This window comes from Saimiri boliviensis, chromosome 13, assembly GCF_048565385.1.
Source record: "Saimiri boliviensis isolate mSaiBol1 chromosome 13, mSaiBol1.pri, whole genome shotgun sequence".
Taxonomy (NCBI): domain Eukaryota; kingdom Metazoa; phylum Chordata; class Mammalia; order Primates; family Cebidae; genus Saimiri; species Saimiri boliviensis.
Genome location: NC_133461.1, coordinates 45,267,120 through 45,285,540, shown reverse-complemented (window position 1 = coordinate 45,285,540; position 18,421 = coordinate 45,267,120). Strand labels below are relative to the sequence as shown.

Genomic DNA, 18,421 nt, shown 5'->3' with positions numbered 1-18,421 from the left:
AAAACCAAATACTGCATGTTCTCCCTTATAAGTGGGAACTAAATGATAAGAACTTATGAACACAAGGAAGGAAACAATAGACTCTGGGGTCTACTTGATGGGGAGGGTAGAAGGAGGGAGAGGATCAGAAAAGATAGCTATTGGGTATTGAGCTTCATGCCTGGGTGATTTAATAATATGTATCATGTCATGTGTTTATCTATGCAACAAACCTTCACATGTAACCCCAAACCTAAAATAAAAATTGAAAAAAAAGAAAGCCATTTCAACTGTTTTTTTTTTTTTTTTTTTTTTTGTGGGGTCTCTCTAAATGTTGAAAACCATCCTGTTCTATAAGATCTATGTGTATGTATTTATATATATATAATTTATATCTATACACATGTTTGCATAACTATATTTTAGATGTATAATAGTTTACATACAATACTAGAAACAAAAGATGTATAATAGTTTACATATAATATTAGAAACAATGACAATTGTATAAACTCAGACATATTAAAACTGAGGGAAATCAAACTTTGAAAAATTCACTCCAAATGGATCATAATAATATTTAGAGTGTTTTTGTAAACTTCCCTTTAATAGGAATGGTTTTGGCCAGGTGTGGTATCTCACACCTATAATCCCAGCATTTTGGGAGGCCGAGGCAGGCGGATAATCTGAGGTCAGGAGTTGGAGATCAGCCTTGCCAACATGGCAAAACCCCATCTCTACTGAAAACACAAAAATTAGTTGAGTGTGGTGGCACATGCCTGTAGTCCCATCTACTCGGGAGGCTGAGGCAGGAGAATTGCTTGAACCTGGGTGGCAGAGGTTGCAGTGAGCTGAGATTGCACCACTGCATTACAGCCTGAGTGACAAAGAGAGACTCCATTTCAAAAAAACAAAAAGAGAAAAGAAATGGTTTTATATCCTGGTAATGGGTATCAGTCCTGACAATAAAGTCATATGAGGAAGTGACAGAAAGATATATGGAACAATTGTATTCTGACTAATAACTTCCCCTCACAGGAGAAGTGAGACTATTTTGCATGTGACAAGAAGAGTGAAACAAATATTTGGGAGCATAAGGGTGTGCTGTTGTAAACATTAGGGACTAGTAGATATTTTGATTATACACTTCTGAGACTTTGGGAGGACCACTTTTCCAGCCACTTTAAACCTAGATGTGTTCAAAATTTGTTTTTGCTGATACACAATGTTATTCAGGGCAGAAACTTCAAGAGTCTGTGTGATATTTCCTCTTCCCTGCCATGAATATGGTGATATGTCAAATAGTGGAGTCTGTCAACCTGAGAATCAGAATGAGAAGATATGGAACAGACTCCCAGTTAACCTGCCATAAACATATGACATGAAAAGAAATAACTCTTTACTTTCATAAACTATTAACATTTGGGGATTGTTGTCCCTGCCTAACCTGACTGATAAAGGTGCCAAGAAGGCCCAGTGGCTGATAAAGAAACTGAGATGGAAGAGTGGAAAGACGGAAATGCATACCATGGTGAGGAAAATCAGTTGGTAGAACTCTTATTTGCTCTTACTTGGAAGACTAATCAGTTATTTAATGAACTTCTACCTCCAAGGGAAGCAGCTGAAAACAGAATGTTGATTGTATGTGTTGGTTGCTGTTGACTGCAGTTGGCAAGATCTACAAAAAAGAGATGATCTCAGAAAAAAGAACTGGCCCATTTATGAGCAGTAGTGAAAGGAAATAGAGTCCACAAATCTAGGGCTGTGTAGCCTTGGAAGATGTGGTGTTTTCAATTTCATCTGATAAGTTAAAACTCAGGTTAATGAGAGAGAGAAAATTAAAGGTGTGACTGTCACAGTGCTTTCACTGAGTTAGGATGTCTTGGAAGAAAGTTTCAATTAAGGCCAAGACAACCACCAGTAAATTCTCACTCAGAGAAAATAGTAAAAAGCAAACTTTCCCATTTAAGTCTTATGATAATAAGACTTAATAACAGAAATAAAGAGACTATTAGGCAGTGGTGTGTGTGTGTGTGTGTGTGTGTGTGTGTGTGTGTGTGTGTCTGTGTGTGTGTGAGAGAGAGACAGAGATAGAGAGAGACAAGAGAAAGAGAAGGGGGCAAAAAAACAGGAAAAGCAATCTGAGAAGTTTATCAGAAAAGAAATATGACATGGTAACTGGCATTGGAGTAGCTGGAAACATAAGAAAACAGCTAATTCTTGAGAGTTAATTGCCAAAAGAACTGCTAGTCTTGAGTCAAAGTAGCTGTTGATAATTTGATATCTAAAACTAGATGTTTACAGATGGCTGGGTGCAGTGGCTCATGCCTGTAATCCCAGCATTTTGGAAGGCCAAGGCGGATGGATCACCTGAGGTCAGGAGTTCGAGACCAGCCTGCCCAACATGGCAAAACCCCATCTTTACTAAAAACACAAAAAATTAGCCAGGTGTGATGGCGGGTGCATGTAATCCCAGCTATTCGGGAGGCTAAGGCAGGAAAATCACTTGAACCCGAGAGGCAGAGGTTGCAGTGAGTCGTGATCATGCCACTGCACTTCAGACTAGGTGACAAGAGTGAAAATCTGTCTTAAAAAAAAATGTTTACCAACATGGAATGTACATAGAAAACTCTTCCACTCAGGAAGAGCATATTCATCAGGGTCACTTCAGACATGACTCATCAAGATAATGGAAAAAGAAGGATCTCCCATAGGGAGAAGCAAGAGCCATGGGAGGACAAGAAATAATGAACAGAATTGGGTAGGATGCTAATCAAAGAACACAGCCCACCTCTTGGATAGGTGTCCTTCAAAATGTCTATTTGGTAGAATTGCTAATTTGATACACTCTTTCCAAATGAAAGAACTTACTGGGGTGATCCTGTCCCTTTTCCATCATGGTGCATTATGTGTGATGGACCAGATAATTTGTCTCTTTAGATTATTCATTCCAGGTCAAGAGGGTTCTCAAATCAGCTTGATGTTGGGATGACTATTCTTCTTACCCAGAGATCCTCCACAATGGACTTGATTTTGGGTGATCTTCCCTTGGAGGAAAGGTGAGAGTGCTTTGAGTACAGCAGAAGAGTACATGGAGTATGTGATGTCTAGTAGGATAATTATGCTAGTCACATTGCATTGTTTGAAAATTCTCTGGTTTTCCTCCTTCCGAACCGTGGTGAGCTTGCACTTTCCTGCTTCCTGAAATGGGATGTGGTTCTGTGACTGAGAAGAAATGATATATGTCACTTTTAATCACCACTGCCCCTCTTTCTTCTCCTTGTTGCATCAATGGTGGAAATGCATGTCAAGATGGAGCCCCCATATGACTGGACCCCTGAATGACTCTGTGGAGCAGATGCTCTCTATCAACCTGTGTTGGACATGTAGAATAAGTAAGAAATAATTTTGTTTTGTCAGTTTAAGCTCTCAGGACTTTTGGGGTTGTTTATTACCACAGCATAATCTAGCTTATCTTGACTGATAGACACAAACTTCATGCTAGACATTGAGATTTCATTCCGAATCTAAGTGTGTCTTCTTTCTCAAACTTTAGATGAGCATAAGATAAGATTCAATATTTTGGTTTTCTTTATTTGGTTTAAAAATAATGCGAAGTCAACTAAAATAGAATAAAAATGTATTGAGGAACAACTCTATTTGATCCTGAGCCTGGACATTTATTTGCATTATCTTATTTAATTCTCGCAATAACCCTGTGAGGTGAGTATAATTATCCTCAATTTGCAGATGAGATTAAAAGATCAGAGAGTAAGCAGTTTCCCAAAGTCACACAGTCAACAAATATCTTGTGTGTGTTTCAATTCAGATCTATCTGTCTCTAAAGATGTCTGTAAAGATGTGTGTGTGCACATGTGCGCACATGCACATGCTGTTTCATTTTTGACACTATGTTTCTTCCAAGAGACAGTTAAAATGTCAAAAAGTTGCAGTGAATTGTGGCCTGTCCGTAATCTTAAATGCAAATTTTGTCACTTACACATTATAATTTGCAGTTTAATCCGTAAACCAAGATTACATTATTGACCTCTAAGAATAGGTTATTATTTCAATTAGCCTATTCTAGTTCTATTCTGCGAACATGGTACTGTGCCAAATACATTGGTTCCATTTAGATTTTCATGGGTGAAATCTAAATCTGTGGGTCAGCACAGATTAAATCCCATTCACCTGCTTGGACTATTTGACTATTGGCAGTTTTTGGTGAGATGAATTGTTGTGAGATCTGCAGAAGCACAGTTGGACGGAAATACAGAGACCAGTGTTCTATTCCTTACACTGCCATTAAATCACTGTGTAACTCTGGGGATAGCACCTCCTCTCTTTGCATCACTTATAGTAAAAGCCAAAATAAGAAAATTTGAACCTGCCATAGAAGTTCCTGTCCGGCCTGGTCTCTGCTGGTGTCTTTAGCCACATCTCCTATCTGTTTCCCCCTCACTCTTTGAGTTCAACCATGCACCTTCTTTTTGCAGCATCTTTGCCTTTACTGTCAACTAACCTGGAGCAATCTTATCTCACATCTTCACCTGGGCACTGCCTAACTCCTTCTCATCCTTCAGTTGTCAGTGCAAATGCGACTTTTTTTGTAGTATTCCCCATGACTCCTAGATTAGATCAGGACTCTCCATTGCCAAATCTTATATATTTTATACCCTTCCCTCAGAGTACTATCACATTTTCTTATTATATATTGCTACCTGGGATTATTTATTAATGCTGGTTTCCCTCTCTAAACTATTAACATGGTGATAATTGTTTTGGCTCAGCATAGTATCATCTGTGCTTAGCACATAGGAGATGCCGATTGTGTTTGTTAAATGAATGAAATGAGTGTGTAAAATGAGAGGGCTGGGCATGGAGATTATTTAATCTTTTAGTACTTACATTCAATGGTTTGCCAGACATAGTCTGTAATTTGCCTAGGAATAACATAGAGCAAATTTAAACAGCTCATGTGACTCATACCTCCTTCATTTCACACTCAGTAGCAAATACCATAGCTTGTGTGTAAAGAAGGTGTCAGAATTATTTGTACACATGCTGTTCTATGGAGGAAAAAATTGCTATTTTCAAGAGAGGTATAAGTCAGAAATAAATGAAAGATGTCCAAAGAAGGTCAACCAGTTTTTCTAGGTATCCAACTTCCTTGAAATACAGTATCTGGCGTGACTACCACACATATTTTCTTAAAAATCTATGAAAAATCCACTAATGCACTGGTGCATGAATACACAGTAGCAAATAATTCAACATATATAGCAATGTGCAGCCATGTAGCTCAAATTAGGATTGAGCTCATTGAAGGTAAAATTAGATGCTAACATATTTAAAAAGTCCAAACACAATTGTCTCTCCTTCTTCTTTGTCCAAAGCCATGGAAATGATTGCTTCACGCATTGAAACAAAAAATTCCAGGCTAAGAGAGATCAACTGCTATGATATTGTATATAATATTTAGATCACTGTGTTTTCAGAAACACTGAAAACAAAAATTAGAGGGGTATCGCAACTTGCCATTTCTAATTCTTAAACCTGTTTTGATAATTCCTTGAAATAGTCTCCATGTGATACAGTTATTGGTTAATTCTGCAGCCCCATCACTTGCTAGTCCAACTTCAGACTTTCCTATAGATACGCAAATCTATTTCAGTTGCCAAAAGACGCTATACTCCCTCCTGCCTTTTGGCATTCTCAATACTGGATGGTTTTACTAAAGTACTTTCCCATCTACCTTTTGCCTAGGTAATTCCTACCCATTTTTTCAGAGTTGCAGATGGTCACTTTTAGGAAAGCTTTCCTAACCTCTCATGTTTACATTAAGGGCTCCTTTTTGTGTTCCCATAGCACCCTCGGACTTATCTATGTATCTCTCAGCACCCTGTGTTACAATTACTTCCTTAGGTTATTGAGAGGAGAGATTATCTTATGCATGGTCTATCCTACCATTCAACACAGAGTGGGTATGCAATAATTGCTTATTACATGAAGGCATGAGATCTATAAATAAGTCTAAATTATTCCTAGGCATTTTCAGAGTCATTCAGAAGTACCTCATTGTTTTCTAAAGTTCTCCTTCAATGAGAAATGCACTGTCTACAAACTCTACCTACCTGTCTAGAAATTACATTAAATTAAATGGTTTGTGGGCTTTAGTTCTTGGTAATAAAGATAATATGAATAAAGGAAACCCACAGGTACAAAGCCCTTAATTGAATTTACATTTTATTTTCTTCAAAACAAATAATGATAAATGATTATTAGGTTTTGACTAATTTGACTTTCCTCCCATTATATCCTCAGGGAACAGAAGTGAACTGAAATCAAGAAACAGAAGGGCCAAGGAGATGTCCATTTGAATGTATCAACATGCAGGTTTATTAGTTATTCCATGAATAATCAACAACTAAGCCATTCTGCATTGCTTGGATATTGAATATGATCAAACCTATATTTATCGTTTGGGACTGAAGTTCAATGTCTTATATAAGCTTTGTTTTCTCATGACTATTCCTTCACCATTTATAGAAGGTATATTTTTTCAAAAGTATGAAGAATCCACCAACTTTCTGACCTTTGTGACTCCTCTTAAAGAAATAAATGACAGCCAGACACAGGACCCCTCACATGTGGATGGATCAAGTTAAATGTTATCCACGGGCCGGAGGAGACAACCTGGGAAACCACTACCCAACAGCTTCCTTTATTCTCCATGACTGAACAGTAGAAAATTCCCAAATCCTTGCACTACAAAGAAGAGAAAAGAGTTTTAAATCAACAGAAGGGGAGAGGAACAAAAGGCATTTCCTCTACCTTTAACAAAGGTAGCTAAGAGTGATCAAGAGAAGGAACACGTCTTTCTACTTAGCTCCATAATTTTCATTCTAATGTTATTCACAATGAGTCATCATTGGTACATGGAAGGATAAATCTAAATTTTAGAGTCCCTTTCTTCTGTTGTGCCTCACAAAAGGCAACTAAAAAGCATCTAATATAATAGAATCTCTTATTTGAAACATCAGAAAAAAGATGCCAGTTCCTGGAAAATACCTTGCCCGTCAGTAAAGAAATTGGCCCACAGGGAATAAGACCTGAATGGAGAGCTCTCCAATGCTGTCCCGTGGGGAGAAATAAACGGGATCTCTACATCTGGACTTCATAAAAACTTTGATATATAAGAAATCTGTTATCAAAAGTACACAGTAGCCCCAGGAATTGTACTGTTTAATCTTTGCACAGAGGATTTAGGGCCTGCAAAGTGCAAGAGGCATGATTTTTGCATTGGCCGTTTTAGTATTCATGTCTCCTGTACTGCTTTCTAATAAGTTAAGATGAAACGGGAGACTGCGTGCAGCAGTGAGAGATGCAAGAAAAGCAGTGCTGAAAAATGAAGATGAACAAAAGTGCATCTCAACTTCCCTCTTATCATCAGGCGATGGAACAACAATGCCAAACTTAGAATGTTATTACTTAACACTTCGCATTTACAAAAAGACTTTGCAGTCATTTTTACATGTTATTTCTCAATACTTTTCTGACAGAGGCTTTTTTTTCTAATAATCACTTTTTATAATGATATAAGAAATGGCTTTTCCAAAAAGGAAGATAAACATACAGTCTGTGCCAGCATGTTACTAAAACCATCGTTTTGGTGAGAATAATTGTTTCCTTTACTGTTTGGGTAGGCCAAACAACTGATTGGCTGACTATTTGAATGTTGTTTTCTTTCTGTTACGTAGACCCACTTTTTCACTCCTATTCTTCTTCACGCCATTCAACTCACTATTACTTAAATTTATTTCTTACATCATATTTCTGAAATATAAATAACATAACAGAATATGGTCTAAAGAAAACTAGCCTTCCTTTTAATTCTTCTGTGATATAAGGTGTGTAAGTGGAGTGGCACCCATGAGTGAGTCTACGTGGACCTGCCTGTAGGATGGCATCTTTCTAAGAGGAACATTTTTGTAAGGCACACTGAGAAATGTTTGCTCAACATAAGTGGGCAAAGTATGCTAAGATTCAGAAACTCCAGCTACCCTCACATTTTAGGTATCTGCTAGTTAATTTGTTAGTTTGCATGGAGAAAATTATTCAGTAAATAAGTAGAGACCCCAAAACAGGGGACTGTCTCCTACCTTTAACTGTTATCCTTACCTCCCTGACAAAAGAGTTTAATGTTTCTTGTGGGGCAAAAGAATGGCAGTGGAAAGTTCTCCAGTCCCTTAGGTTTTATAAGATTTGGGGAGAATCTGGGTATTCTGATGAGAAACATTTCTTCATTTATTATTACATGGCCCAAAGCATGGCAATCTGTCAATTGCCTTTTTCAGTTTTGCAGAATAAGATATCTTAACATAAAAAACAGCAGACATTATCTAGGTAAACTTTTTACATTTCTTCAACAAATGTAAAAAATATGCCTTCACTTGGGGCTGTGTAATTATAGCCTAGCATGTAATAAACAATATATTTTTAAGTACAAGTTCCAGTGAAATGAACATTGTTAAGTAGAGTAAACATTTATTTTAAAGCCATATGTCTGAGTATAGAAAAAAGGATTCAAGATCTTTACATATGTTCCCATTGTAAGACCTTTACACATATGCACACTAAGTTATTTCATTCACTTTTAAATCTAATAAATAGAGTCAATAGATACCCTTTCTCTTTACTTCTTAGTCTGTAGATTATTAAATCTAACATATGAAAACTATGGAGAATATGCTCCCTGCTCCGGGGCAGTGTATTGAAGTGGTATGTCTACATGGAGAGCTTGAATTGATTGACTGATGCCTCTAGGTATAAAGGTACAGTCCTTATGCTAATGTTGATAGTGATATTACAATAATAGCAATAGGACCTGTAATTCATTGAGTACATTCTTTGTGCTAGGTGATTTTTAAACACAATTTTATTTTAAAAATGCTACAGTGACTCTCGCAAAATGAAGAAACCGTGACTCCAAATATTTATATGATTTGCTCAAGGTCCTGGATCTGGGTTTGCAATCAGGTCTGTCTGATTCAAAGTTCATATTTTCTTCCGAAATCCCTCCAAGCAGGGAGTTAAATCAGGCAATATGAAAACTTGAAGTAAGGTGACCACATATTTCAGTCTATACCTGTTGTCCTGGCATGATTAATAGATTCCCCCTTCAAGCTTGAAAATGCCCCAGTATGGACAATGTTCGATAATCAACCTATTTTTGAGCAAGGTTAAAAATGCCCATAAGACTTTTCCAAGGTTTTGTTAAAAATGCTTTAATTAATCTTTTTGTCTTTACCGAAGGGCGTCAATCAAGTAAAACACTGAACCTAGCTTGGTGTATTTGGGAAAACAAATGGATTTATGAATGAATATCATTTGCTAGTTAGGTGTATTATCTCTCTGTCATCTCTCTCTGAGAATCTTTTATCCTTCCTCTTTTCTCTCTCTTCCTCCTAGTCTCCATGTTTCCTTTTATGCAGGCTTTGGCTATTGGTTAAGTATCAAGTAATGAATTCCTTGGTTTTGCTTTAGCTTTAGGTTCTGACAAACCCTTAAAATTCAGCTTGACCAGTCACTCAGATGTTTAAACCACTATTAATGGTATTTTTGTCCAAAGGAAACCATTTTAAGACATCACTAACTTATTTTTCTTTCTTCTCCTAAGCTCACTGCTACTGTTCCACTACTTCTTTACTACAGCCGTAGCGCATTGGTGTCCAGGGAGCTTTTTTGCTGCAGTTCCTGGACAGTGCTACTGCAGGTTTTGCTGGGGGACGCCAGCTCCAAAATGTATTATTTCAAGCACCACCTCACGTGTCTCTACACCTCTCCTGCCCTTATGAGTAAACTGCTGCCCAGTTTGTATTATTTTAAAGGGTTCTCAGGAAGAGGAAAGGAAACGATTTTTGAAAAATATACATGATAAAATACATAACTGTTGAAGACACATGCAATAAGAAAATCTAACTTTCACTTTTGTTGGTTTTAAATGTATGGCTTTGATTTATGGATCAAAATTGCTCATTTATTATTTTATCTATACAGCTCTGGGCAATTTTGACAGTTAAAATTTAGTTTTATTGACCAGTGCAGCCACTGTGCCCACAAGGGGACTGGTGCACACAGCCTGCTGCACTCAAGAAACCATGATTTTTGATTCCATGAGTGAGTCCGATTGGGAATCATAACCGATATAACAATAAGTTCCAAATCTCAGTGCCCAAGGCAAGAGGTTTGCTGTGAAACACAATCACCCTTTAAGAAGGGGAAGAGAAGAATCCTGGGTAGAAGTTTGCAAGCACAATTTCATGCAGCTGGAAGAGGTCACAAATATATCTGTCCATTCAAACTACGCAGCAGTATAAGGGGACATTTCTCTCAACACCCAGTTCCACAGACTAAATATTAACGAGCGAAAATGCCTAAAAAGCAAAATGAATGTTAGTTACAGAGACAATGAGCTAAACACCATTCTGATGTGAGAAAATTTACTAGTGAGTGCCGTAAACCAACCTTTGGCTTTTCAATCAACAACAACAAAAAGAACAGAAGAATTTTGGGGGGAAGATCTTTGCTCCTCTCCCACATTGTCCACTGCAGCACATACAGAAACATAAACCAGGACAGTGATTTTAGGAGAGGCCTATTAGACTACCAGTTGACCACCTCTGCAATGTTAATTTAGTCTTTTACTGTAAATCTCCTGTGATACATAAACAAACCTCCAAAGGGGAACAAATCAATAAAATGTCTAATTTGATTAACTATGTTTTCAAATTCATCAAGACAGCTCTAACCTGAAATAAATAGGTGAGTGAATAAATAAATAATGCACTCACTTGTGAGTATTTTCCACGTCTTCTTTTCATCGTCGTAATACTGAACCAAATTGCTGGGGAGCCGGTCCGGTCCAGGAGGCAGCCCTCCAACCAATAACAGCATTTTCTTGTTAGAGCGAATTCTTCACCCAAAACAAAAGAGGAGATGAATAACCACATTATTGTAGAGCCTTTTTAGTGGCAACAAAATCATAACCATCAAAAGAATGTTCGTTGCTTGCAGATATCTATTTCATTTTTTTCCTGTTTCTTCTCCCATTCATGTCTCAACAATTTTTTTGAACCAAGCAGAAAAATGATCAGAAGAGCTGCACATCCCCATACTCATAGAATAATAAGCTCCCTTTATGCAATTTGTTAGAGGTTCATTCTAGAACGACCTTTTTCTTATATTATCCCTTTAAATCATCACTCTTTACAGCTGAGTACACATGAAATGCTCTGGAGTTGTACTAAGGTTAAGCATTAAAGTTGCATGTCAAAAATCGTATTAGTCAAAATCATTATTATAAGCCATTCTCCACTCAAAGAACCTTGAAAAAATTAAGGTTATGCAGGGAGTTTGTGAGCCAACTCTTTAATCACCCAGGGAACTTCAAATATCAGTTTGGTACAATTAGTAGCACAGGGCTAACTGGGGTGGATTAACCAGTTTGAACATGAATTTTTTGTTTGTTTAATTTAGTTTAGACTTCTGCCTTCTTCCCCTTCCCCCACTCCCAGCTCGCCCTCCCCTCTGCTCTCCCCCTGTGCACCACTGGCGATATAGCAGCACCAATTGGTAAAAATGAGACTGTGATGTTGTTGTGAGCCTCCCCAGAGTGGAGCCCTGCCAATGCTTGCCACTGATCCAGCGGCATGAACCTGCTCAACTGTGCAAAGTCACTCTAATTCCCTCCCTCTGTTTTTCTACCTTCTCCCCCAGGGGGCAACCACTGAAAGGAGTGACTACCCACCCATCAAGAGCTGGCAATTCGCTGCTATTAACCGTGACTGTGATTCCCAGTCTGCCTGGCAGTTCCTGAGAAAGGCCTGCAACATCTCATATGCAGTAAAAGCTGCAAGATGCACCCTGGCCGGCACACTCGACCTGATGGATGTACAATCCTCAGGAACAGTAATGGATTGAGCACACTTGCGATTGAAGCAGGGAGAGGAGGCCCAGACCCCCTCAAAGGGCCTGCTGATTTAACAGTCACTTTACATATAATTGAACTTTTCTTGTACCTGAAAGGCTCAAGGTGGTGGTGGAAGAAACGGAACAACAATGATTGAAGGAAAAACGTCAATAAATACAAAAGGATTCCTCGTAGTGATGATCACAAGCCACAGTGTGGCTCTCATTCTATGATTACATATTCAGCTCGTTCTGATTCAAGAATGTTTGGCAAAGTATGCCCTTGTGGAGAAGCACTGTTTGTTGGTTAAGAACCTAACATTCAGAGAGTTAACTTAATGCAGCTAATGACATCACCATGTGAAAGAAGGGAACAGGAGAATTCCTTTGATGAAATTCTGGTGCTATTGAATGCATTGTATTATGCCTCAGTGGGAAAAAATACCTTCTGGAGAACTGCGTATATTAGACACTCATCGATAGAGGGAGCTGTACTTACAGAGGAATGAGTTATGTGATAGCAGCTTGCAATGTTAATTTTGCCACTCTGTGGATATAGTTGAGCCAAAAGAAAAACAAATAAACCCAACCTATTTGAATTTGAAGTACCTTCAAACTGTACCCCTGTGTCTTATAGATTAGTAGTTGACAAATAAAACAAAATACAACAGCAAAGAGCCCCATACTTGGAGGATTTCAATGACTGGGGTGTTTTTGCAAGAGGGAGTTAAGAAAAATCAGTGCATTTTCCTCTCTTTCATTTGGAAAAAATACACAAAATTCACATGCAATGTAATCTCCTAAATGCATGGCCACAGAGCTGATATATGACCATTTTTTCTTATTGCAGTTTTTAGTCCAAATAATCAACCACTCTATGTGTGTAAGAGAAGTCAAAATGAAAACAAATACTCTTTTTAGGTTGCTGCAAATTACCATGTGTAGACAGACCTGTTCAACTGGAGGTCACGATTCTGTGACTGTCCTAAGATCACTCGTCTACATGCTGCCAGGCTGCAGATGGGAATCGATCAGTATCAACAGGACAGACAGAGAGGAAAGAACTCATTGAAGTGGTGGTTGTGACAAAAGCAACATAATTAAATATGTTTTAATATATAAATAAATTCACTGCTTAAAAAATATGTTTAATGGGGCCCAGTGTGGTGGCTTATGCCTGTAATCCCAGTACTTTGGGAGGCCGAGGCAGGCAGATCACTTGAGGTCAGGAGTTTGAGACCAGCCTGACCAACTTGGTGAAACACCAGCTCTACTAAAAATACAAAAATTAGCGGGAGTGTGGTGGTGGGCACTTGTAATCCCAGCTACTCAAGAGGCCGAGACAACAGAATTGCTTGAACTCAGGAGGCAGAGGTTGCAATGAGCCAAGATTGTGCCATGGGACTCCGGCCTGGACAACAAGAACAAAACACAACTCAAAAAAAAAAAAAAAAAAAAATTAGCTGGGTGTGGTGGCACACACCTGTAATCCCAGTTACTTGGGAGGCTGAAGCAAGCTCTACTTTTTGAAGGTGAACCACACAGAAACCCAAAACAAAATGAAACATGTAAGAAGTTGGATCATACGGAGGAAAGAACACATCAAGTAACAAAATGCATTTGAGTGGTTTTCTCACTACTTTCTCCACTGACTCTCAAAACAGCTCAGTGTGGTAGGTATAACTCTCCATTTTACAGAGAAAAGAGAAAGTTTCCATAGCTATTATAAGAAGATACACATTTGGACATTACAGGAAACTAAGACGATTTCTGAATCCAAATAAAGGAACCTAATAGAGAACACTTTACATTTATTATTGCTTAAGAATAATACAAATGAGAATAACTATCACATATTTTACTTTGATATAAATGCAATGTCAACTATTCAATTACTCCTAGAAAGTAATACACGTGAATAATTATTGTGGAAAAGCTTCCATTCTTTTTACAATGTGCAATTATAATCATGACAATGACAGTAACAACAGATAATAATGAATGCGTATTGAATATTGAACTTCTGATTATCATACTATTCATTTGATGTATGTGAACTTCAACTGGAAAACGCCATAAGAAAAGACACCTGTGAACTAGAAAAGTAAAATTAAGAGAAGCTGAACTAACTGTGCTGAAGGTGGTTTTAATCATTCTTTTCCAAATAATTGCAGCAGAGCTTTACAGGTTTAATTTTAGATTAGTCAAAATTTATAAATGCAGCCTCATTGCAATCACCAGAGCTTCTTCTCATGGCAACATAGTATACTTTTTAGAAGCTCTTTACATAGGAAACCAATTTATCCAAAATTAATATGTTCTCTTCATACCTTTTATTATTTTAAAACACCCCTTCCACTCTTCATTTTACCCAACCCAGACCAAAGTATGTATTGAAAAGACAAGGAATGTAAACAAAAAGCTCAGTATATTGTGATTAATAATATTTGAATGTCTTTGGTTTGAGTTCCTTGATTCTTTCGTAGAAAAATGTAAGGTTGCAAAGGCGATGAAATCTGAAGGTCTCCTTCGTTCCATCTCAGTAACTGCCCAACATTTACCGTGTGTCACATTTGGGCGTGTATGTGCGTCTGTATGCATGAGTGCTGGCATGCATACACACTTTGGTTCCTGGGATGAATGATTGAAGGATGACCTAAACCTCCTGGTGTAAACAAATTTTTCATCATACTGGTGTTCTAAGTACTGTAAAATCTCATTTATTTATATTTCAGTGATTTGGAACTTCAATAATTGGGAAACAGGCCAAATAAAGTTTTGCTTTCCATGATACATGAGAAAAGTTTTCATGAACTAGATTGCTAAAAGCTTTTAACCTATTTAAGAAATCGCCTAATATGCTGACATTTTATAACTACCAATGCACATTTAGACAAGATTCATTTTACAGGAAACAAATAATTCTCATTTATAAAAGAAGATATTCTGTAATGTTCTAAGAATCATTAATTCCTAGAATTAGAAGAGAGCTTTGAGGCAATCTAATTCCGTGATTCCCAGGCCTAGCAAGTTACCAGGATCAACTGAGGGGATTAGAAATTTTAGATTCTTGGTATAGATTCTCAGTTCTCAACTCCCAGAGATTATGACTCAATAGGATGAGCCTTTAAAAATCAATACTATTTCACAGATTTCCAGTCTAACATTCAGCCAGACTTGTGGCCACTGACTTGATATAGTCCCCTACATAATGTAGAAATCCTTCTAACAGTTAGTTTTTTTAGTAAGTAATTATTCTTATCTATTTGGAAATTTGAAATGAATCTTAGGTTTTCTTTTTGTGTGTGTGTGATAAAAAGGGATCTCTGTTTTATTTGTGTAATACAATACCAATGCAGTATTTAACGCTCCAAGAAAAACAAGTTATACCTGAAATACAGTTGACAATATCAGAATCTTAGGTTTTCAAATACACCCTGTTATTAAAAGTTGTTGGACTGTTTAGTTAGATATATATTTTTCCTCTTATGCTGAGCTGAAAAACCTACATAGGGTTTCTAGAGCAGTGGTCCTCAATCTTTTTGGCACCAGGGACTGGTTTCATGGAAGATAATTTTTCCATGGACCAGGGGGATGGTCTGGAGATGATTCAAATGCATTACATTTATTGTGCACTTTATTTCTATTATTATATTTCTATTATTATTACATTGTAGTATCTGGAACTGGATCCTTTCCTTACACCATATACAAAAATTAACTCCAGGTAGATTAAAGATTTAAACATAAGACCTAATACCATAAAAACCCTAGTAGAAAACCTAGGCAGTATCATTCAGGACATAGGCATGGGCAAAGACTTCATGACTAAAACACCAAAAGCAATGGCAACAAAAGCCAAAATAGACAAACGAGATCTAACTAAACTTAAGAGCTTCTGCACAGCAAAAGATACAATCATTAGAGTGAACTGGCAACCAACAGAATGGGAAAAAGTTTTTGCAATTTACCCATCGGAAAAAGGGCAAATATCCAGAATCTACAAATAACTTAAACAAATTACAAAAAAAAAAAAAAACCCTATCAAAAAGTGAGCAAATAATATGTATAGACGCTTTTCAAGAGAAGACATTTATATGGCCAACAAATGTGAAAAAATGCTCATCATCACTGGTCATTAGAGAAATACCAATCAAAACCACATTGAGATACCATCTCATGCCAGTTAGAATGGCAATTATTAAAAAATCTGGAGACAACAGATGCTGGAGAGAATGTGGAGAAATAGGAACACTTTTACACTGTTGGTGGGAGTGTAAATTAGTTCACCCATTGTGGAAGACAGTGTGGCAATTCCTCAACGATCTAGAAATAGAAATACCATTTGACCCAGCAATCCCATTACTGGGTATATTCCCAAAGGATTATAAATCATTCTGTTATAAAGACACATCCACACTTATGTTTATTGTGGTACTGTTCACAGTAGTAAAGACTTGGAACCAACCCAAATGCCCACCAATCATAGACTGGATAAAGAAAATGTGGCACATATACAACATGGAGTACTATGCAGCCATAAGAAAGGATGAGTTCATGTCCTTTGCAAGGACATGGATGAATCTGGAAGCCATCATTCTCAGCAAACTGACACAAGAACAGAAAACCGAACACCGCATGTTCTCACTTATAAGTGGGTGTTGAACAATGAGAACACACGGATATAGGGAGGGGAATATCACACACTGGGGCCTGTCGGGGGATGGGGGGCTAGGAGAGAGATAGCAAGGGGTGAGGAAGTTGGGGAGGGGTAGCATTAGGAGGAATACCTAATGCAGATGACGGGGTGACAGATGCATGGCACATATATACCTATGTAACAAACCTGCATGTTCTGCACATGTACCCCAGAACTTAAAAGTATAATAAATAAATAAAAATAAAATAATAATACAACTCACCATAATGTAGAATCAGTGGGAGGCCTGAACTTGTTTTCCTGCAACTAGACAGTCCCATCTGAGAGTGATGGGAGACAGTGACAGATCATCAGGTATTGGATTCTCATAGGGAGCCTGCAGGCTAGATCCCTCACATGGGCAGTTCACAATAGGGTCTGCGCTCATGTGAGAATCTGTTGCTGCCACTAATCTGACAGGAGGTGGAGCTCAGGTGGTAATGTGAACAATGGGGAACAGCTGTAAATACAGATGGAGCTTCACTCCCTCTCCCGCCACTCAACTCCCACTCTGCGGCCCAGTTCCTAACAGGCCATGGACTAAAGAAAACTAAAATAACAGTTTAAATGCTTTCTAAAATCACAGTAGTCTTTTAGCAGTCACAGTGCAGTGTTGGGTCCCTGTTCAGCTTCTAGCTGATTACTAATATACATCTTTTTGGAAACAACATCAACAACAAAAACAGGTGTTTTCAAGCCAAGTTTTTCCTATCCTATATGTCTTCTAATTAAGATATTTTAAACAGTTATGCATGACTATTTTTAACATTTTTGTCCTCTACTGATTTAGACAATTCGTTTACAGTTAGCAATTGTTAATTGTTAATTGAGTTCCTACTATGTTCCAGGTGGTGCTCTAAGGATTGGAGATAATAATGAAACAGGAGAAGTAATTCCCTGTTCATCGTGGTACTTAATTCCACCCTAGTGGAGACATCTACGGAAGCCATCACAATCTCTGAGGCAGAGTAGTCTAGTTGTTATGGGTGTACACCTCTTAGCTAAGGTGATATGCCTGGTTTCAGCAGTTCTAAGTGAACGTGGGCTGGCCTTTTTGCTCCTCGGTTTTTGTTTGTTTGAAAGCGTGGGCTCTGTTGCCCAGGCTAGTGTAGTGGTGTGGTCTTGGTTCACTGCAACCTCTGCCTCTCGGGGTCAAGAGATTTCCAGCTAATTCTAATTTTTTTTTTTTTTTTTTTTTTTAAGTAGAGACAGGCTTTCACCAGGTTGACCAGGCTGGTCTCTAACTCCAGACCTTAAGTGATCCTCTGGCCTCAGCCGACCAAAGTGCTAGGATTACAGGTGTGAGCCACTGTGCTGGGTCTCTTTGCCCCTTTTTGGCATTATTTATAAAATAGGGATAACACTAACAAGACCTAAGGCATAGGTATCTTTAATTTTCAGAATTAAAAGACATAATATATGTAAAGTATTTAAAACAGTGCTAAATAAATGCTAATTATTACCACCATCATCGTCATCATCTTCATAGTTATCAATATTATTCTCCTCATCTTCATCCTCCTCATCATCAGTATTATCTGTTCCTTTATGTAATTTGCAAGTTTGACAAGCAGGTGGCCTACGTCCCCATCCAAATTTTATTACTTAAAGATAATAAAGAGTTGTACTTCAGTTGTTTTGATATGTTAATTATGCTAACTCATTCTTTCCGAAATACTAAATCACTGGGATTTTTACTTTAATTCTCTACACAGGGTCTTTGGGAGTGTATGTTTTTGAAACATAGATATTTGATTAAAAAAAAAAAAAAGC

General features: G+C 37.7%; 1 protein-coding gene and 1 pseudogene across 2 annotated transcripts in view; one reads left to right on the top strand and one right to left on the bottom strand.

Annotated features, from left to right (window-relative positions):
- LOC141580801 (WW domain-binding protein 11 pseudogene) overlaps positions 1–14,405 on the top strand; it is a 252,146-nt pseudogene extending 237,741 nt beyond the window's left edge.
- The window catches only part of KLHL14 (kelch like family member 14), a 94,907-nt gene that overhangs the window by 54,667 nt on the left and 21,819 nt on the right, over positions 1–18,421 (bottom strand). For both annotated transcript variants that reach the window (XM_039463861.2, XM_074383639.1), the window contains exon 2: positions 10,833–10,954. In XM_039463861.2, the coding sequence (XP_039319795.2) occupies positions 10,833–10,954 (122 nt within the window). The remainder of the gene's footprint in view (positions 1–10,832; positions 10,955–18,421) is intronic.